General features: G+C 43.3%; 1 protein-coding gene across 6 annotated transcripts in view; it reads right to left on the reverse strand.

Moving 5' to 3' along the window:
• The window catches only part of PHAF1 (phagophore assembly factor 1), a 36,637-nt gene extending 16,976 nt beyond the window's left edge, over window positions 1-19,661 (reverse strand). For 3 of the 6 annotated variants that reach the window (XR_011681303.1, XR_011681302.1, XM_071440473.1), the window contains exons 1-6: window positions 19,102-19,562; window positions 14,379-14,461; window positions 10,447-10,530; window positions 5,775-5,818; window positions 5,403-5,482; window positions 829-923 (exon numbers count right to left, since the gene is read on the reverse strand). Coding sequence is in view for 3 of the 6 variants with exons in the window: in XM_071440473.1 (XP_071296574.1) it covers window positions 829-923; window positions 5,403-5,482; window positions 5,775-5,818; window positions 10,447-10,530; window positions 14,379-14,461; window positions 19,102-19,165 (450 nt within the window). In the remaining 3 variants the exon portion in view is untranslated. The other 3 variants (XM_071440474.1, XR_011681304.1, XM_071440475.1) reach the window with 3 other exon arrangements.
• Between the last annotated feature and the right edge of the window lie 3,301 nt (window positions 19,662-22,962).

Consider the following 22,962-nt stretch of genomic DNA (forward strand, 5'->3'; position numbering starts at 1 on the left):
TGCTGAACAACAACTTCCCCTGGTTACCCCCCGTGACGTGTCAACCACAACCACTAAAGCACTAAGCTGTGACAAAGAACATGTGTCATCATGTGGGTTGATTTCTTCTTTGTTTTGGCTCTTTATATGCTCCTTTATTTTAATGCTTTTTAACGGGTCAATGCAGATGAGACAACTGAGAGCATTTCCACCTTCACACAAACCAAGTTATACATACGTTTTCATTAGTACAGAAGGAAACCACAGAGGATCTGATCTTGTTTCCACTTTAGATGGGAATTTCCAAAGATTTCAGAGAATGCAGTAATGCATTTAATTATTCAGAACTCATCCAAACATTTGGTGAATATGCAAACAGGCATTACGAATAAAACTCATTCATTTGGCTAGCTAGAAGCACTCATACTGAAGGACACTTAAAGAAGAAAATGTATTTTATGAAGTCTATCCTACTTTAGTTGCATAATCACTTCAATGAGATTCAAAAATATCTGATAAAAGAACAGCCTCCCAGTAGATTGCTTAATATTTATGTATTTGCATAGACAGCACTCATATTTTTAGACAACTCCTTTTACCAACAGAATTGCTAGTCCCAGTTCATGATGCAAGCAAAACCCCTAATCATATGCCTTTTGTCAACAGGAAGTAAATTTTTAACTTTGGGATGGTTACATAGCATTAATAAGAACAAAACAGAGGAGTTCAATTCCTTCCAAATTACTGGTTTCTTTTGTTTGCAAAAGACAGCAAGACACAATGTAGGTGATACTCTGCAAGTACCACAGAGGCAAAAAGACCATCCATTAACTAAGAATGATTGCTGACCTCGTACTTCGGGGTTTCAGTCCAGGAGTCCAACTGAAAAGAAAACGACAGTCCTCTGAAATTGAGGTGAAAGAGTTGCTCAGCTGAGTTATACACTAGAAGGGAAAAGAAAGTAAAAACAGAGTTACCAAAATAATCTAAGACTTCTCCAGTTCATATCTAACAGCACCTTCATCACCTCAATGAATCTCAGAACGCAGGAGGAATACAATTACACCGGACCATAACAGCTTTGCTTTTAATTTCATGCAGTAAAAATACAGCAATAAGGGAAACCATAGATTCATTGCAGTTCCCTCTGCAAGCCTGCAGGCACTAACCTATCCCTAACAATACAATTATACCTTAATATCTCTAAAGTAGTTGAAATAGCCACTGTTGGTACAAAACAATTCTGTTCATTGTTATGTAAAACATTGTACAGTGTCAACCAGAAAGGCTTTGAGAGAGATGTGCACAAACACTGATAATTTCCTCTTTCACACATGGGGAGTTCAAAGGAGAGCTCACCCTGTGACCTGCATTTCCACCTCTCCTCCCAAGAGGAGCTCCCATGCCCCAGTGAGCTCCTGCATTCCCGGGTAACACTGACACAGCCCAAGGAGGAAATGCTTCAGACACACAGGTCCTAGACCATTTACACTGATAATTAAAAATAGCATCACCAGAAACAGCAGCCAACCAGTCAGCTCCCACAAAGAGCACTAATAAATTAGAGCACGCACAGACTTCCAGCTGTCACCACATCACGAGATGTCCTGATTCATTGCAATCAATTGCACAACATCAACTATGAAAACAATAACTGTCGTCCCAGTACTTACTCTAACAAGACATACTTTTTTCTGAGACTGTGGAAAGATTAAAAAACAATCCCAGAAGACTGAGAGCTTGGGAACTGTTTTAGGATTGATTTTACAAACTCCAACCTGTGCCCAGTAGCCACTGGGGGAACAGAGTGTTCTAGCAACACACAGGATCTGACAGCTTGAAAACACCAGAGGCTTAAAACAATAAAGAAACCCTCTAAAAGAGAAGCTGCTTTCTTCCACTTTACCAAAGGAATACCAAAGGCTCAAAATTCCCTTTTTTCTTACAATGTTAAATTTAAAATGACATAGCATAGAGAGAAAATGCATATAAAGAAATATTTTATTCCCTCCCTCCCACAATGTCTTTCAAATGTTCAACTTAAAAGACATATCACAGGCTATCTGGACAATGCCAGGCCACCCAGGATAGAAAAAAATAGTTGAGCAATAAGCATTAAACTTTCAAAAGTTATCATTTGCCTTTTCTACAGAATGTGCTGGCTAAGAGTCTTTTTCCACGCTTGTCACTGAAAGGAAAACGTGTGGAGAGAGGGAAATGTTTTGATCGGCAGGAAAATTATACAAATCTCTCTCATGTGATAAATTATGATACATCTTTTCCAAAGCCCACAGCCAGCTGGAGAACTATTTTTCCCCTAGTCATGCCAAGTGTGATATCTGATTATACAAATTGCATCAGTTCCCATCCCCTGCAATGTTTGTTGATGCTTGGGTTTAAAGGGCAAGGAGTTTTTTTATTCTTGGAAAGTTCTCTCATGTCTCCCTCAAAACCATAGATCACAACCACATGACTGAACAAGGTAAGGATTTTTTTGTATTAATCTTTTTTTTTTTTTTTTTTTTTTATCACACAGGTACCCTGCTAATTCCATTCAAAATTGCTGACAGAAGCAAAAAGACTGCTTCTTTGCTGCTGCACTCTGGGTTGAGGATAGGGAGGAGGTTGGCCTTCCAGGAAGGCAGCAGAGTGTGACCAGCTGGGAAATATTTCTGTAGAGCTGACAGGACAAAACCACCAACACCAGCAAGGCTGCAAAATGGACACAGCTTAACTAAAAGGAGAGGCAGATCCAAAGTCAATTCTTACTGGTATCAAGCACAAGACTTCTCTGGCACCTTAGGGGAAGGTGAAGTCAGAGAGAGCCAGAGCACAGCAACGCCTCCATGCCTGCAAGGCCTTTGGTAGGTGGGAAGGAGGACTTTTTCTTCTACCTTATGACTTGAGTGCAACCCCACAGCCCTGGTCCTTGCTGAATGGCACTTTGGCACAAAGCCACATCCATGAGGACTCAGGACAGGATGAGGTTTCAATAGAGCCACTGGCAAAAGCAAGCCCTTCCCAGCAGGAGGTCAGGTCAGAGAATCATGGAAATGTGGGATAAAAATCTTGGCTTTGATGAAGCTGTTGACCTCCAAAGTGGTTGTATTTCAATAAAGCCCCATGACAAAGGTACTGCAATGTTTCAAACTAACATTAGCCAAAAAGTAATGAAGCTGATTGATTTTTCTGATGACTCTTCTTTTTTAAAACCACTGATCTGGCAAAACCAAAAATGCTCACTGAAGGTTGGTTTCAACACAAAACTGTTGCTAACCTTCTGAAATTTATTTTGAAACTAGCACTGTATCCTGTTGCAGGAAAGTTCTGCTGCAACCACCTTGGTTTGAAGTGAAAGATAACATTCTGAGTGAAATTCTAGTGGAGGTTAGTTAACAGAGATAAAAACAAAAGTTTGAAGTGCTTGCATTGGTGATTTGGAGGAGCATTAGCACAGAGAAGTAAAGGGGTGGTTATATTCCTTTCATTCATGAAACCTAGTATTTAGTGCTTTGGTCACATTAAGAGGAAGGTTTCTCCTCCCATCCCAGCTCCAATTTTTATGGGACATGAAAACACCATCACCATCCTTCCCCACGCTGAAAACCATTCTCCTTCTTCACCTTTCTGTTTCAGAAAAGCCAAAGGAAAAAAAGAGTTATCAAAAACTTGAGTTGCATAATACAGTTCAAACTGTTTGTGACAGGCAGCTTAATACAGAGCATTTACTTCTGCTAAGTAGGCTGTAAATGGAAGAAGTATTTTTCCAATGAGGAAACTTGAATAAGCAAATATACTAGTGAAATGGTAATAGAGGCCAGCATTTTAATAAATACATTTTCTTATCTACATGTCACCAGATGAAAAGACGTTATGAAAAACTATCACCAGATGAAGCAAGCATGCAAGTCTTCTTAATTGAATATGACAGATGCACAAGATCTGCAAATTCAGCACAAGGACATGTGGTGCCAAACTATGTTTTTAAGTGCTTGCATACAATTTTATGCAGTAATAAAATATGCTATCACTATCACAGGCAAAGCTTATGGCTGGATATGTATTTTTACAGTTCATAATACCACAATTTTGGAAGTGCTCCACTTCAACATAATTGCAAATAAACCATAATCACAGAATAAATAAAAATTATAACCCACCCAGGACATGGAACCACTTTTACCCTTTATTTCTACAGTTTCTTGTACATACCATTTCCATAATAGATCTAACCATAGAGTTCAGAGCTTCTGTCTAAGAGGAACTGTTAATGTGAGGACCAAAATTTAGAAAGGTTTATTCTGGTCCTTGGAGTATTACAGCTAGAAATGTTCCAAGCTTCATTTATCTCAATCTGATATTCAGCTACTACTGCAGGCTTTTATGCAATAATACTGCTCTACCCACATGACTCTCCCCAGTTAATAAATCCTGTTCTGTAATGTGTAAGAGATTGTCTGCAGAGACAAAGGCTGGATATGCAATCACCATCCATCACAAAGAACATTCGCCTGTTTGGGATCAGCCTGACTACTGCAAATGGACTGGCTTCAGCTAAAAATAGAAAATGAGCCTCTGAAAATGGTATCTTGACTATATGGAGGTAAAACTCTTCCTTGTTGTGCCAGTTTGTGGCTCCATTTCTCGAAAGTTCCCAGGCAGTTTAATTATAAAGTTCAAAAGTTTCTCCACTGGCTTATTTTCATGGCCTAGGAACCCCCTGAAATACACTCCTCGTTTTCATACACAAACAAGGAGCTTACAGACAGTCTTTTTCCTGCTCCAGAGAGGGGGAACAGCCAAGGGGCTGTGCAAGAGTCAGAGTGGGTTCAGCCAGGTGAAACAAACTTGTCCTGGCTCTGCTCATGCTGCACATTGACTGAGTGCCCACCTCCCCAGTGCCCCCAGTAGGGGAGGGGGCTCAGGGAGGTGTGAGCCAGTCACACACAGCTCATGTTTGCTCCTGCCTAGCAGGGGGGTAACACATTCACAGAGCATGGAGACTCAGCAAACAGCCCTGGCTGCCTCTGCACAGAGAGCTGCTCAAATGTCTGTGCTCATGGTATACACAATCCCTAAGGATGCTTGAGAGCTGACCATGCATAAGGACGTGTAACAACAACAAAGATCACAGTTTTCTGGTACTGGCAGTTCAAAACAGATCATTACTGACATCTGAATACACCACTCTGTGCCAGTGACTCTCTGCCCCACCATTTCCCTTTTAAAAAAGAGCCACAAGTGAAGTGACAATACATTTTAGATGATTTCCCAGCTGTAAGGATATGACCATTCTGGAACACAGCTCCAGATCATATGACAACAGAACTGCCTACACATTGCTCTAGGCAGACATACTGGAAAGGATTCCTAGAAAGAAGTCTGTCAGGCTAGGTGTGCTTCTCAGAAACTTTTTGGCTTACCTCCTGGATGTGTTGCTCCAAATGACTGATCAATTTGTTCTATGGTTGGAGCAATTGCCTGAGAGTTAAAATGGACACCACTGAAAAAGAAAACAGAGTTAATCTGCCTGAAGGAAGCCAAACAGATGCTACAAACATTTACTAATGGCAATACCACATCTAAATTTTAAGAAGTCTCCAAGACTGAAGAGTAAACTCGTAATTTAACTGAGTGCCATGTTCAAGAAAGGATGATTATGCACACTCCTTCATGACAGCTATTTTTGATTTTTAAAATGAATAATAGAAAAAATGCATTCAGGACTTTAAAAAAGTGAGTAAAACCAGCCATTCTAACCAAGAGGAAATCATGGGAGGTCTTAAACCACTTACCAATATTTTAACTTCACCTTAGTCAAGTCATAAACTTCAATCACCTGAAACACAGGAAACAGAAACATTGCTATAGTTCAGATACTTGCAAATCATTACAGAGATAAATCCTTGTCAAAGGGCAAGACTAGCTAGTGCTGCTTGGTCCCCTTCTTACAGAACTCTGCCATTACAAACCACAGTGTCAGAGATCAAACTTCGAAAACTGACTCAACAACTGCACATCTGAAATAAGGGCTGAACAACCCTGGGCTCAGGAGAGAACCCCCATACCCCATGTATATCAGCATTGCCTGCAGGAAGAAATCCTGTCACTGACACATCAGGATCATGATTTCTACAAAGCTTACTCAAACAAATTCAAAGGAAAGCAACAGCAAGGATTAGCTAATTAGGGAATCCTCTGATGAATGCCAATGGGCCATTCTCTGGGTTGCTCCTATTACCCTGAAGAATGCCTGTGAGGGCACAAAGGCCTTACACTGACTGCATTGCTGTAACTTTCCAGCTCTTCTAAAGTAAAAGATGAACACATCAAGGCTTAGCAGTAATATCCCATTTCAATTATAGTTTAGGTATCTTGCAACCTCGCCAAGCATTACAGAAGACAATCAGAAAAACAGCCCATGAGGAATCAGGGCAAGCAGTAATATCCAGTTCTGATATTCAGAAATGCTTTAAACCTCACTGAATATTCCAAGGAGATTTCCTCTCTGCAGAAAATATAAGATATGGATCCTTTGTTCTGAATACATTACTGCAAACATGCATCTGAGACTGATATCATATGATTTTTATGACTGCCAGTGGATTTTGAGGCTATACTGGGCTTTAAGCAGATGATTTTTGGCAAGGAGCCACGGAAAAACACAAGCTTCTTCCACCTTACATACATGTCCCTGTGTCAGCAGGAAAAGAAAACACACACAGCTCATAACCACCATAAAGCAAAGGTAAAACATGATTTTTGTTTTGTATAATCCTCCAACAAATAATTGGCAGATTCTGGCAGGACGCACTCTTCAGCAAGAGAATAAAGCAGAATTTCCCAGGGAGCTTGCTACCAAGTGTGGCTTTAAAACCTAAAAATATCACCAGCTGAGGAGGAAGTCTTGGTTTTGGGAGATGCCCAGCAAATAACCCTAAATAAAACAACTTGCCATGTTTAAACCACTACTTCTATATATATTTAGAAAAAAAATAAATCAACATTTAATGGCATTTCAAAATATAAGCAACAAGTAGGGCACAAAGCAAGTAACAAATTAACATTTTGGCAGAACCAACAAGACAACAAACATCCTTCTTCTTAATAAAATACACTTGGAATTATGCTTCTTGGAAAAACCTAGTTATCTAGTATTTTAATTCAAGTGCAGTTGACAGGTCCAGATTTCCTTCACTGTTAAAGCCTATTAAAAAACAAAGGCTACTTTTATGAAAAGCTAGGACTGATTTTACTGGCTTTTTTAGTGCTCTTGCACATCTTTTCCCTCCACAAAATTTTTTCTGAAAATAGAGAGAACCAGCCCCACCCCAGATTTTGTTTTGCAGCCACTGCTGTGTGCACTGGGCACCCTCCTGAAGTTCTACCAAAACTGCACAGTGCAAGACAGAAGGATGAGCTGAACACCAGGAGCAGTGCACAAAGAACTGCAGGGGCACAAATGTGGTTCCCCCCAGGAGAAACACCCTGACAGCAGCCAACAGGCACCAGTTTGCCAACAGTCCTCTTCCCAAAACTCAAACAGATCAACTCAAATCAACATTTCTTTTTACCAACAGCACAGGAATAAACAAGTAAAACCTAGCAAAAATTAATGGCAGTCAAAGGATCTCATAAGTCATGAAACTCACAATGAAGACTAGGCCAGAGCACTTGAAAAAAAATTCTTCTCTAAATTAAGCAGCTACACTGACAAAAGGACCAGTGTGATTCTGTGTGCAGAGAACATTCACTGAGACCAAGGACTGTTCACTGATGGGTTACTACACAGTTGCTTTAAATGAGTAAAAGCTGATGTTTCCTCACACTCACTGTTTTGATAATTACTACAAAGACTTACAAAAATGTTCAGGTGTCTGTTACCAGCAATAACAGACCAATGCTATGAAAGCCAACTCTGTCTCCACCTCAGAGGGAGGACACATGAGAGACCTTAATGCTAAAATTGCTTTCAGAATCTGGTCCTGGATCTACCAATTCACATCAGCAACATCTCCTGCAACACTCTGGCTACTGAAGGTGTCTTTCCCCTTCTCCCTGAAAAAAGGGAGGAAACTTCTTAGGAATATTGCTGACTTAATTCCTGCACCAGCTTCCTTGGAATTGCCAAGATTTTCCATCTTAGTAGCCTATATTTCAATCTCTTTCACAGTCAAATTTATTAGCAAGTGTGTATTAAAAAAAAAAACACACACAAAGAATAAAGGCCTCCTGATTTTTCCAGTTTTGCTGCTGCTGAGCAACACTGAAAACACAGTCACACCCTCTTAAAAACAGGCATTATTTACTTTAAACTACTGTATCTTTTTACAAGTGCTGTTGCTCACTTCTGAACTGATCCCATTGAATTTCTTCTAGAAAGCTTTCTGGACACTTTTACAAGTATGAGTTTTCATAGCACTGTATGCATTTACACAGCTTGACTATTCATAGTTCAAACAGAAGTATCATTAGACCACTGAACCACAACAAAATAGAAGAGATTGTTTCAAAAATAAAAATAATACAGGAAAAACAAACCTAGAAACACATACCAGAAGAGTTTGGGGTTTCTATTTTTTTCTTTAAAACTAGTTTTTAAATACGGACAAGCATGGATAAAAAGGCAAGAAATACAGAAAGGCAAGAAAAGCACTTGCTTGGTTCTTAGCACACTGGGTGTGACAAAATCAGACCCTCAGAAACTGGAGATGAAGATACATGGCATACATTGCTTACAGCACCTCAAAACCACTACAGGATTGCAACATTCCCCAGAAAAGCCAGTCAGCAAGCCATGTACTTGAAATGATTATGCCAGCTTTGAATTCAGTCTCCTGCAGAATTACATCCAGTTAGAAAGATTCCATAAGCTGACAAAGAATTTTCAAGATATTCTCTTAAAAACTGTGGATCCACATACACAGTCTGAATAAGTAAATTCAAAAACTTGTTAAAAACAAGAATACCATTATTATAGAAAGACTTCATGAACAGAAACTACCATAAGGCAATTACAATTACAAACAGAAATGTGGGGGGAAAAGTGCTCAGTTGTCCCTCAGCTGAGCTCAATTTGAACTGAAAATTTTCTTCAAAATATGTATTTTTATAATATAAATTTTTTTAGAAAAATACAAGCATACCATGGTGTTACAGCCTATTCTTAGAGAAATAAGTATTTTCAACAAATAATCTGGGTTGCTATTCAACAATTTTTTTATATATATATATAGCTTGAGTTTCAGCTGATATCACATGCTTCTCTCCTACAGTAATTTTTGGGATAAAGCAATGGCTGAACTTTGGAGAAGGGTATTTTTCTGCTGGTTTTATTTTAGATGTGAGTAAAGGGCAGAGGGCTCCACCTACCACTGTTCCAAACCCTGCAAGTATGGATGTGAGCACCATATTCCAGACTTACCTAAACTGTAAGCATTCAGTTTTTTACTATCACACTTAACTCCATACTTCTGCTTTCACATGTCAAGCAGCACAGCAGTAAGAGCAGCTCACTCTCACCCAATTAGCCAAATCAACACCTGAACACTTCTGTCACAGAGAAATTGACACCCACCAGGTGAGAATCAGTGACAATTATTCAGCACAGCTGCTCTGGCTGAAAGGACCACTCTGAATAACTAAGGAGTTACACACAGATATTTTAAAGGCTTCAGTTAAGAGGTTTTCAAAAATTTATACCTATGTAGTCATACCTCTACACTTGCTCACTTTGTATGGATAAAAAATACCCCTTCCATTACAGATACCTTGCAAGGATAAATGCCATGAGAAGGCAGTGACCAGCCTGCCTTTTATTTTGCATCTTAACTACACTAAGCATGCTTGAGAGATGCACATCAACTCTTAGTCACCTAAAGCACAAAAGCAGAACTGGAGACATCAATTGCAAGAATCAAAACCCATCCAGAACAAACTGGAGTCAGTGCAGGAGCCAACTGCTGACCAGAGGCCTGGATGTGGCTTCCTGGGGAGAATCACACACTCACAGCCACACAAGTACTCTGCAAAGCTAGCTAAAATGAAAACCATGAATAGGAGGAAGTTTAACTTCATAAATAAAATGGCAGCCTAGATAAAGGAACAACCTGGCCAGAAAACAAGACTGTCTGGTTTGCATTAATGATGATGTGATTTCAAACCCAAGGCTCAGCTTTAGTAAGGGCCTTGTGCACTTTCTGTGCCACTCAAGACAGGATGGGTGAGGCCACGCTGCACCACCACACTTCTGTGGCACTTGTACATCCCCAGAGCACAGCTAAGGTGTCTTACTTCCAGAAACAAAGATTTAAATCCCAGACTGAAGAAATGCAGTTCACAATCACAGGGAGCACTCTACATAACACAAATTAAATGTCTACAGGAGCCACTTATGCTCTGCTAAGTGTCAATACATCCCAGGGTTTTGGTGTGCACTGTCTGCTTGCAGGAGGGGTGTTTTATTACCTTAAGTCTCTGATTGAAAGCATCAAACAGCAGTTTGATTCCATCCTGAGTCAGGTTAAGGATGAGGTCATGGCTAAGAGGTGACTGTAAAAGCAAAGAAAAAAGCTGTTAGGCTTCTAATTTCAAGACTTCTTTAAGATATACATCACTGTAAAAGTATAAATTGGTTACTTTAGAACAACAAAACTACCTCAGAAAACAATCACTTGTTCAATGAATAAGCATAACTAAAATACATTTGGCCAAACCTCTCAAACCCTTCCATTTCCTTATGAAAAGAAATAGAAGTGCCTGTATAATATCTGTGCCCTGCAAAAACTCCTAAGAGTACTTTGTGCACTACTGTAAGTGGGGGGAAAAAAAACCCCAACAAAACTCAAAACAATACAACTCCCAACCCCATTTAAAAAAAAGAAAAACAAACAAAACCCCACCTTGAAAATTAACATTCCCAGTTTAGCATCAGAGATTTCATCATCTAGGGACAGCCTCTGTTTCATTCTTGGTGCACAAAAATACCAAGGCTCCCATCAGACCCAGGCATGTGCTTGACAAAGAGATGGCTTTCCACTTCAAAAATCAAACTGTCACAGTCTTTTTCAGGCATCAAAAGGAAGGCTTCAGATTCTCATGTTGTGAATTTAGGTTTCCTTAGTTACTGTGAATCATAACAACTAAAGGCTTAATTTGCAGTCTGCTGGAGTCAATAGGAGACATTCCTCTGGCTTTGCTGGTGTCTGTATAGGCTCTACACCCCCCCAGTCTGCTGGGGAAGCTGCTCCCTGCTCCACCAGGACAATGCACACAGACACAGTCACTTGGCCCCAGTTCAGCTTTTTGATCATGTACCATCTAAAGCACATTTGCTTCAAAATGCTCTATCCCCCACAGCTGTCTCAGAGGAGAAAAAAGGTTGAATGGCAGGCAGGCAGCAAGATTCATGCCCTAGAACTGCACCAGGCAGTTTGCTAGCTAAAAAACAGAATGGGGATGGACAACTGGGGTAAATAAAGGCTTCTAAAGTGGACAGCCACACCATAGAGCCCTTTCATGAATTAAGCATAAGCTATCTTACTTTGCTCTACTCAGAGCAGCTCTGGGGTTTGACTGTCAAAAGCTCAATTCTCATCCTCAATTTCCTCACACCAGCACTGTCTTCTAGCCTTGACACTTTCTGAGCATTTCCATGTGCATGTCCCAGCCCTTCCCAAACCATACAGCCAAGTAATCAGGTCCTAGACCTCACATCACACTAAGTTAAAATAAACCATGGGGCTTTCCATCCCCTGTGATGCACATTTCCTGTTCCCCTGGATCACTGCAGCAGCTTTTCCTGAAGCTGGTCCAGTTTGAGCCCATCTTTCCTGAACACCAGTGAGCTGCTGGGTCAACTCTGCCCTAAATGAAACTTTCACAACATTTCACACAATGCCATCAACTGATGGCACCTCACTCTTGCTGACAAACTTGTATGGCTCTGTGTAGAACTGAAGCAGCACTGCAACAGAACTATAAGCTTGAGATAAAAAGGCCTAATGTTGATCATGACAGTCATTTTCTAATCCCTTATAAATCTAATTTAGAAAGGCTACAGACAGAGCAAAAAAACCTTGTAATCTGGCATTCAAATACACCAGCTGAGTTGTTCTGCTATGGGATATGCTCTGCATTTCATTGGTTTCTAAATAGTTTCCATAAGGTTATTCCAAAATTAATGAGAGCATTACAAGTACTTTTGAGTGGATGGAAAAAAAACCCCAAACATCTGAGGAAAAGCTTGATAATTAGTACAGCAAATAGCTTCTGTTCTATGCTGGCATATTTTCTAATACATGGAAAGATTCAAGGGCACAAATTTAGTTCATGTGACTTTCAATACACAAAACAGAACCTCAAGTATGAAAGATGATGCCAAGAAGCAACAGGAGAGACCTTCCTGAAGGAAGCACCACAGATCTGCAGTTATATTGCTGATCTACACAAAGATGCAGGAAAAACTGTTATCACTGAACAATCCCATCAACCACAATCCAGAGGAAGAAGCTCAGGAAAACAAAGGCAATTATTTTAGGCAATTAGGCAACCCCACTTAAACTGACCAAAAATGAGTTAAAATTCTCTTATTCACAGAAAAGGATTCATCAAGCTTTTTTGGCACAGTTTGGGCATCCCATTTATGTCAAGTTAAAGAGAACACCGCGGGCAGATCTAATTGCATTTAATTGCCATATAAATTTTTGAAAGGAAATACTCACTGCTGGAGTTCCAGAATCAGAAATTCAAATTTAGAGATGCAACAGCTTTAAATAACATTTGATCACAGTGCTCAAAGGCATTCTTTTACAAGGCAAAGAGGAAAAACATGAAGGCTGTTCAGGTACAGTTTTTTGAGACAGAAGTTGTGCATGGCAAAGTTAATTTAAGGCTTTGAATCTTCTAAGAACTGAGCTCTTTGTGCTCAGCTGCTAATGAAATGCATGACACTCTGCACAAGGGTGAGGACAGAGCCAGACAGTCAAATGCAGGCCCTGAGTGGTGTGTGAAAAAAAAAATAGCAGGCAGTGAATTGCAATAATATACAGGAAAAAAAAATAATCATCAGAACTATTCCAGAGAGATGGGAAGAAATATTTTGTTAGACTATGCAGGTGCTAAAACATCTTTACACTTATTACATTTTGGGAAAAAAACCCCAAACCACTAAACCTGCCCTCTGCAACGAGAATAGAAGAAGTTTAGTGTACACAGTCAAGAACAATGTAACCTTCCAAGAGGTGTAAAAAACCAAGGAGTGGTACACCTCTGTTTGCTAGCACTGAACCACTAATCCTTCTGTGATTCTACAATCTGAGTGGAACTGCAATCTCATAGGAATCTCATCATTTATCCAAACAACTCTAGAAATAATTCAAATGCACTGTGGCAAGAAAAACTAAAACCCTACAAAGAATACAAAAAACAAGCAATGTGCTCACTGCCAGATGGATGCTCCCATGCATTAAGCACAAGGAGCCAGATTTGCAATTCAGTCATCAGAAAACCCATAAATCCACATGAAGTGATAAAAAAAAAAAAAAGATAATTCATTTAGTAACATGAAATATGTATCCAGCACTGAACAGCAGAGTCAAGGTTGTTCTTAGCCATTCAGTACTCACTGCAAATGCACAAGGCCTGAATCCTTGTTTTGATACAAACTAACATTGTACACACTCTGCCTTTTTCCTGATGCAAAGAGCTGTAATTTGCAACATATGAATATCATCACCTTATTAACATGCATTGCACATAAAACATCTGGAGAGTCCCTTGAGACATCTGAGAGTCCTTTGTCCTATCTCCCCTTACACTTCCATCAGAATAACACATTTTACTTGATCTAGCAGAAAGGTTTTACTTCTTGATGGAAGTCAAACATATCAGGAACTTACTGCTGAGTTATGAAAAATGATTAAAACATTTATAGCTGGCTTAAATCACTGCACCCACTTTCTGCAGACAAATTTGCAGATGCAGAGAAAAGGTGCAGAAGGTTTTTCATGGGGCTCATCACCACTGGACCAAACACAAAAGCAGAAAGTAACGAGTGATTCAGTTCTTTAAATTGCAGCACCACTTCACAATGATAAAGCAAATAGACTAGAATTAAATTGTCCAGCTAATTACATAACATTTCACTTTTTAAAGGGAAAACAATGCCACTCCTCCACTGCATGTACAAAACTGACAGTCATTAAATCACTGTACTGCTGTGCTGAGGATTATTACATCTGACAAGAAACTTATAAGAGCTGCATCTCTCACGTGGTGGTGATCATTTGGTGTAGCTCGATTTCAAGCAGCCCCACAACTCTCCCCAAAACGTACAAGAGCACAAAGGATGTCTTCATTCAGCATGAGGAGCCTTTCCTGGGCAGCCCATGCCTGCTCACCTGCTCGCTGTAGAGAACCTGGACGTTTTTGATAATGCGACAGTGTTTCTGAAGAATTGCTACAGCCTGAGCCAACGGCATTCCTGGAAATAAAAACAGGTTTTCTTCAGTGACAAACCAGTTCACAAAGGTTTTTGACAGCAAGGTTACACATGAGGTAACCAAGCCACCATCAGCAAATACTGAGTTACAACAGAAAGGTATGTGGTCAACAAAGCTGATCTGACTCATCGTATCAGCACAGACCTGGTGTTTGGAAACAGAAAAGTCTTTGTTTGTCCAGCAGTTGTTAGGCATATATGAAAAAAAGTCTCTCTAGACACAAAATGAAACAGCAAAGTTCAAGCAGAGAGTGCAAGGAGCTTGCCACAGCCTGTGCACAAAGTTTTCTGCTTTTGGGGGTCATCAGTCCAATAAGTGATAACATAGCCCATCAAACTGATAAAAGAGCCCATCAAACGCCACTGGAGCTGGCTAGGGCACTCCTACACACATTCAATAGCTCCTGAAACACCTCCTATTGCACACTTTATCAACCCTGGTGGAGCACTGGGCACTCACACCAGACACAGACAAACACTAACACAGAGCAATGATTCCCCTCCAACCCAAGAGGCCACATTAGCTGCTGATATGGCTCTACTTGTGTCAAGGAAGAAACTTTATCTTCTCACTTTACAGACAGGATATACATACTAAAAATTTGGTTCAATTGAGGCAGTACACTTATAGTCACTCAGCCCCTCACACAATTTCAAGGGCTTTTTTTTTCTTTCCTTAGTGTACATCTTATCTTTACAATTATATATTTTTGAAAGCAGAATGGAACAGCTGATTCTGCAGAAAAAAATAACACCACATCATCTCATCATTTATCACACTAAAAACCTTTGTTGCCTTTCCAAATGAAATGTGATCACATTCCTGGGTTCAAAGCAGGGATTTATAAAGTGAGGTTATGAGCTCATAATTGTGAAGTTTAATTTTCTTACTAACTGCTGCAAGTCAATTTAGATTTGTTATCTGACATTTTATTTCCATTCCTTGCCCTGTCCTTTTCTATTTCTAGTTCTTAAATGTTAAGAAAGTTGGCCTGATTAGGCATAATTTACCTCTGAACCTACATTTATTACATTCAAAACTTTTAATTACTTGCTACACTAACCAAACTCAGACAATATGTCATGTCCTTTTAAACATTATCTACTGTATTAAAGTGAGAAAACTCTCTTTTCATGTATATCTATTTATAACATACACACCTAGCTCACCATGGGTACTGCTTTAAAGTAATAATGGCATAACACTGAAAAAAACCCCAAAAATATAATTTTCATTGTCACACCCATATATTGCAGCTTTGCTGAAATGATGAAATCAAGTTTTGGTAAAACAGATGTACAGATTAGAACTACAGTGATTCAATTTGCAAATACCACATACAAACCTGTCTGCAAAGCTGGTTTTCACCTTAGCCCATAATCTTGGGGTCAATTTGGTTTACAGCTAGAAATTATACATCAGTAGATGATATTAAATTAAAAAGAGTTATTATTTTAATAACAATAATGAAATTAAAATGCAGAGCCACACAATAAAGCAGCACTGTTTCCTATTATCTAGGAAATAGCAGTTGCCTTGCAGTCTAGGCAGCAGAGTTTGAAGATGACAGTTATTATGTATTGGATAATATTTTAAAATGGAATAGAAACATGAATAGCAGCAAGAAGCTAAGATCAAAGATGCTGCTGTAGAAGTTCCACGTTTCTCAACCTAGCAAAAAGTATGAATACAGAAAAAAAAAGTAAGGTTGACTGAAGAGTACAAAACCCATGCTCTAAGTCAGTATCCATAAGAGCTGCAGACCATGGGCTCAGTTAAAACATAAACCAGTGGCACAGGCTGACAGGACCCAGGGGCCAATGGTGCCAGCAGCCTGTGGGGATTCAGTCAGAAAGCAGCCAGCTCAAGAAGTGCAGAAACACCAAGTTCACCTAAACTGATGCAATCCTGGGCTGCTAAGTGTGCAAACAGATGGCTCATGTGACTCTCTTACTCACAGCTTTCTCAGGCTGCAAGCAAATGGACATGGACTGCCTTGGTCCAGTTTTCAGCCACTGAGAATCAGATTTGGCCATGCAGCTGCTTAGCAGAGCTACAGCGAGCAACCCAAATTCTCCAGGAACAGTTTACAGGACCCAAAATGTGTTGAACAGCCAATATCCTCCCTTTGCCTCCATTTGCTTCTAGAAAGTCAAAGGAGGAATAAAAAAATGGGTTATTTTTCTCCAGTCTTCTCACACACAACATCCCCTTTTTCCTCAACATTCGTCAGCCTTTGCAGTCAAAGAGGAAAACAAAGAATTCTTTTTCCCTTGCTCACCAGTCAGGGGGAATGGGGAAGCAAACATGGTTTCCAGCACATCAGACAGTGAACCAAACTGAGCCATGGCAGTAATGCCCACAAAGACCAGTGCTAGGGCTCCTCTGTCACAGACCTTCCTCTTCTAAATGCTGGAGTGATACAAGCAGTTCTCTCACATACACTGGTCAGGAACATAACATGGCTTGAAGCATCAGCCCATGCTAAGACTGTGTGGCTTGAAGGGATGGGGATAGAGAAGTGAATAAAGATTAGGAGAAAAATAAAAGAAAATCTAAGATAATCATAAGGCATTAAATAAATATATGTGATACTTGGTAGGAAAAGAAAGTATAAAGCCCAGGAGAAATATAAGTATGCCTTAGAAATTATACATCTCAAACACTAATAATATAGCTATAGGCACTACAGAGTAAGTATTTAATTGTTCTCCTTTAAAACAGCAGGAATGCAGCCCAAGAGGTACGGTGGCACAGGTATCTAAACTCAGTCTCAGTTAATTTTTTCATGCTCTAGTCACATAGTGAGTCAACACTGGAGCCAGAAACAGCATCCAAAAAGTCATGTACAAAATTTTCCTGGCATTTCCCCTCAGTCATCTCCATTGTGGGCACAGTACTGGAAGCCAGAGTCAGCAGCAGTTCAGGAATACTGCCATTAGTTCTGCTAAGAGCAGAGCTAAACAAATAACGAGTGGAACAGGGCTGGCAGTGAGAGCCCCACTGACAGCAGCACTGCCTCAGCTGGAGCAGCTCTGTCAGCAGGGACAATCCTCACACACCACTGCTGCTGCAGGACACTGTCAAGTATCCTCAGACCCAGGCAGCCTCCTGCTCTGCACCAGCAGGTCATGCTAATTATATATTAGACACATCACGTGGTGGCTATGTTTACTCCAAGAAATACAGCTGAGTTTCCTCCTCTCACATCTATGCATGTGTGTGTTTGTGCACACACACAGAGACACTGGAAATGTTAACCATGAGACTGCACTGACAGGCTTTCCTTGGGAAAAGGAAGAACATTTTCTCTTTCCCTTTCTTGTTTTGATATGGAGAATGAAGGGGAGCTGGTACTCTGTATTTATGCAGTCAGGGTAGGCAGCTGGAGGTTGCTTTTCCCCAGGTAACACAGGCACTAAAGGATGGCAGAAGGTGACACAAGCTGGGAGCACAGGACATTTAGGGTACAAGGAGTTCACCCAGATTTCCAAGGGTGGGACCTGGGGTGCTATAATTAGTCTCCAGAAGCCACTGAGCCCTGTCTGTACCATCAAGTTGTACTTGACTGAAGGCACAGCAGCACAAACAGCCCTTTGTGCTTGATGAGTTTCACATAAACAACCCCAAGGCACAGCACCACTCCTTAGGACCAGCCTAGTTCAGGGCAACTGTGTAACAGTGTCCTTAGGAACAGTGTCTGTGCCCTGGCTGCCACAGGTCACAAGAGCAGCAGCCCGAGTGAAACTCGGGTTCAGGCAGGCACAGAGGGTGACACACAGGGCTCGTTTACACCCACCAAACCCCCACCGCCAACAGCTTCACACAGAGCTGCAGCAATGATGCAAAACGGAAATGAAAGAGGCCAACACTGGTATGTCACACAACCACTCGGCAAAGGTGACATCTACAGCACTTTCTGAGAGTTTTAAGGACTACCAATATCTGCTTGAAAACACAGGTCACCCAAGGAATCCACATCATCCCATTTCAACTGCTCATGTAAGTGTCCTGCCTGAGCACCAGCCAAATTTGCATCAGCTGAGGGAAAGTTCTTTCTCATCACAGTAACTACAGCAATAACTGGTAGGGAAGGGCTACTCAGCAAGATGAAAAAATACAAGTGATTGGGGGGAAAAATACTTGTTATCCAACCCCGAGAAAATATCTCCAAAGTTTACTTTCTTCACTATTTCGCAACCCAACAGCGACACAAAGAAATTGTGAAACTCGACTCATGTTTATGAAGGGTTTGTACAGAAAAGCACAGCAGTTAGAGCAAGTATCACCTGACACATATTCAGGTGACAATCAGCACATTCATGCTTCCTCTTTTCGGAGTTATTTAAAAGAATGACTAGTCTTACACGGCAAGACAAAAGAAAGCAAACGAGCAGATGAAAGCACACAATCAGATAAACAAAGCACGAGCTGGCACGCAAAAGCTAAAGGTGAAACTATGAACTACAAGGAAATCCTTAAAGCTCGTACTCTGGAATTTTTAACGATAGCGAAAGGCGAGCTTTGCCTCTCGCTCCCTTTTTTCTCCCCAGCTCTCCGAGAGCGCTGGGAGAGCCCCTACGGACCCCCAGAGCGCAGGCCGGGGGTAGAGCACACTTACCTAAGGTGAACTCCCATTGCTCGTTCCCCAGAGAGCGCTCGGGCACCACCTCCAGATCGAGCATTGGCTCCGGTAGCGCGGAGGCCGCGGGCTGGCACGGCGGTCACCGGGGCGCGACGCCGGACCCCTGCGGAGGGACGCGGGAGGGAAGCGCCGGGGAAGCGGGCAGCCCGAGCCCGGCCCCGCCACCGCCCCCTGAGGGGACCGACCGGCCGCCCCCAGCCCCGGGGCAGCGCCGGGCACCGCGCCGGGCTCCGGGGGAGGCGCGGGCGCCGCCGCTGCCGCCGCCGGCCGCCCCTCCCCGCCCCGCGGCCCCGCCACCCGCGCCCCCCGCCCCGCCCGGTGCCGGAGCGCGGGCGTTGCGGGCGTTGCGGCCCCGGCGGGGAGGGGGAGCGGGCACGGCGCCGCCGCTGGGCCCGGCCCGACCTGAGGGGCCGGGGGGGCTCCGACCCCCCCCGCGCCGCGGGGCCGCGACTCACCTCACTTGCGGCTGCTGAAAAAGTGCTTTGCAGCTGTCGTCAGGCGCGCCCGCGCGGGGGCGGGCTGAGGGCGGGGCCGGGGTGAGCCCCGCCCCCCGGCTGTGGGCGAGAGGGGAAGGCGTCGGCTTGGAGAGCCGGAGATTCGGGTTCGAGTCCCGGCCCGGCCCTGTCGCCCCCGGCCCTACAGCAGCCTCAGTCTCACACCCAGGTAACTTCGGGATCCAAACCAGAATAACCCACCCAAAACACTGCCCACGGCCATCCCGCTCCTCCAGTTGAAAGGGCAGAGTGCAGGAAAGAAGAGTTAGGGAGTAATTAGTCATTGGCACGAGCAAAGTTCAGAATGAGCTCGGGAGTGACTCAGTAAGGAAGAGAGGAGTAACGAGGTCAGTGGCTTTGCTGTGTTGTCTGAGCAAACAAATAGTGCCACCCAAGAGTGCTGACCCCAGGAAAGGCCACATTTCCCTTGGGATGGGGCTCAGCACAGGAACCTGCTTTGGTTACACCCAAAGCCCCCAGGTGCCAGAAATATCCCCAGAACGAGGAGGAAACTGAACCCTCCCAGTCTGCCAGGATGTGCCACCACCTGGGACAACCCACAGCAGACCAGCCCTCCTTTCTATGGTGGAAACTTGATCCAAGATAAAAGGCACCAGGTCAAGCATTGCCCAAATAAGCAGAGAACTAAAAGAGAAAAACCAAGGCTATGAGTCCGTGCCATGCTCACACAAAGTGACAGCTCTTCTGGAGTAGGGCAGCACCAGTGATGGAAATTCAAGAGGGTGCAGAGGGTGTGGAAGCAGCTGTAACTCCTGCTGCTGGCAGGCTGAGGCTCCAGGGGGGAGCAGAGTGGGGGGAGATGCATTTTTTCCATATTTATTTGAAGGTAGTAGCAATCCTAGCCTGATCCCACACCCCATCCCTGTGCCCACCATGTCCCAGCAAGGTCTGCAGCAGGGCAGCCCCATCACATGGACTGTCCCACAGCAAGACAGAAAACATCAGGAAAGCAGGATACCCTTCAGGCACCCCAACACAGAAATTTGAGGGCTGAATATTGAAAAAAAAAATAGTCAAACATAATTTCAGCCAGGTTTGTACTGTGGCTCCTTCCACAGGCAGAACAAGCCATGGCTGGCAGGGGGGATCAAAGCATTGAAAAGAAATCCCAGACATGTTTGGGAGCAGGACCCCAGCCAGGCTCTGCTCTGAACACCACATTTCTCAGCATCCCTCTTCAGGTCACAGAGCTGTCAAAGCAGGTGAGATTTTAATGTATATGGAGTGGAGCAAGCCCCAGGGAAATTAGTTTTCCCTTGAAGTCAGCTGCATGTTGCTCTATTTATTATTCATGCCTTGCTTGCTTTTTTTTTTTTTTTTTTTTTTTTTTTTAATCCAAGCATGGTGACATCTTAATATGCTGAAAAGCAGAGAGGTGCTGCCAATGTTTCCCCTTCACTCCAGCCCTCTGACACATCTTTATTGGCTCAAAACCAGAAATTAGCCTTTCCTCTCCTGGGACCAGAGCTAATCATTATGAGCCGCTTGCCTCTCTCCAGCTCACTGTAGAGGTATGAAATATATATATATTTGTATATAGACAGTATTTGTGTGTTTTTATATGTAAGTTCATATTGTGACAGCCATAAGGAATGTACTTGAGAAAATAAATATGCAGCTAGAAGCTTTGCATGCCCCATTCATTTAACAGAATACAAAGCACAGCAGCTACTTTTGAGCAGGCCCATGGCAAGTGCAGCCCTCAGGCTGAGGTGCTGGTGGAAACAGGTGGCTGCAGAGCAGTTGGGCTTTGCAGAAACCCTTCTCCACCTCATTCCTGTGTTTGGTGATGCCCTTTGAATGCCCAGTGCTGCAAACTGGGGGATGCAACACTCTGAGCTTTGACTCACGAAGATTCAGCCTCCTTTGTAGGAGAGTATCACGAGTATCACAAGCCCAATTCACCAAGGAGAATAAAGGCCAAACACAATGCGGAAAAAAATTATTTCTGAGTGTGCCTCTCCCCTGCCACCTCTTTTCACACATCAACCCAAACCCCAGGCTAGGTGGAGAAGGGCTGGGCACTGCCAGGTCTGCCACTTTTGAGGCAGATTGGGCAAAGTACCATCGTTTTGGCAACTGACTGAATGAATGGCAGTGGGTGCACCCATCAGAGATGCTTCTACCAAGCCTTGGGGTGAGATCAGCAGCTTTGGGGAATGAATCCCTAAATCGGTAAAAATCGGATTTTTACTGATTTTTTCTAAAATCTTTCAGAATTTTGTACTTGAGTTTTTTCTAAATTCTACACTTGTGGGGGAGATGTTTGCTGAGGAGAGCTGGGCTTTTCAACCCAGCCGATTAAAAAAAAAAAAAAAAAGCAGAGAAAATTGCAGAAGCCACCAGGAGGGACAAGCACTGCTCGCAGGCGGAGGCGAGCTGCCCTCTCCCGATGGATCCCAGAGCAGCACACAATTCCTGCAGGGAAACCTGCCCCGTGGCTGCTCGGAAAAACGGGCTGGAAGCAGATCCCAGCCTTGGCAGCGCTGATTCAGCTGGAGGAAAGATATTTGCTGTAAAGGTCTGAAGTTGCTCTGATTTTTTGGAGGTGCGTTTCCTGCTGCCACGCTCTGGGCTGGCACTCGGGAATGGATCCAGACAGGGTTGGCAGCTCCACGAGGGAGCCTTGCCCTCTCCGAGGGGGGATTTTCCCACCTCCTCAGGGGCATTTATCCCACAGCCAGGGGTTTCGGGCCCCGCCGAGCTGGGCAGTGCCAGGCTGGGGTTCCCGGGCGGGCAGGGGCTGCTGCAGCACCGAACCCGAACCTTCCCAAGGAGCCCCCTGGCTCCGTTCTTCCCTGGCTCAGCGCTTTTCCCGTTCTCGCCTGGGCTGAGCACGCCTGCCCTGCCCTGCCCTGCCCTGCCCTGCCCTGCCCTGCCCGGTTGGTTTCCAGTCCCCTTGGCACCCTCCGGAGGCTGCCACGGGCGGATGCGCAGGATCAGCGCTCAAAACCAGAAATGTTGGTGCTGCGAGGAGCTGCCGTGCAGGGCTGAGGGGCACAAGGTGCCTTTTCCACCGGGCCCACCCAGCCTCCAGCCTGGCCTGAGCCCTGTCCGGAGCCTCCCCGGGCTGCTCCAGGCCAGCATCCTCCTCCCTGCTGCGTGCTGGACTGTGCAGCACATCCACAATAAAGATTTTGGAGGTGATTCTGTGCTTGGCCAGGGGTAGGGAGGTGATGTGTGCCTGGCACGGGCTGTGGGGATCATGGCAAGGCTGCAGCTTGTCCTCAGCCAGCACCACGGTGATCTCCAGCATCACTTCTCACATCCCAGATTTGGGCTTCTGGCAACTGCAGAAGCTCTCCTGAATTTCTGCACCGTG

This window comes from Agelaius tricolor, unplaced genomic scaffold (genome assembly GCF_023055355.1).
Source record: "Agelaius tricolor isolate 1412-34295 unplaced genomic scaffold, bAgeTri1.0.p SCAF_15, whole genome shotgun sequence".
In the NCBI taxonomy this organism is placed as follows: domain Eukaryota; kingdom Metazoa; phylum Chordata; class Aves; order Passeriformes; family Icteridae; genus Agelaius; species Agelaius tricolor.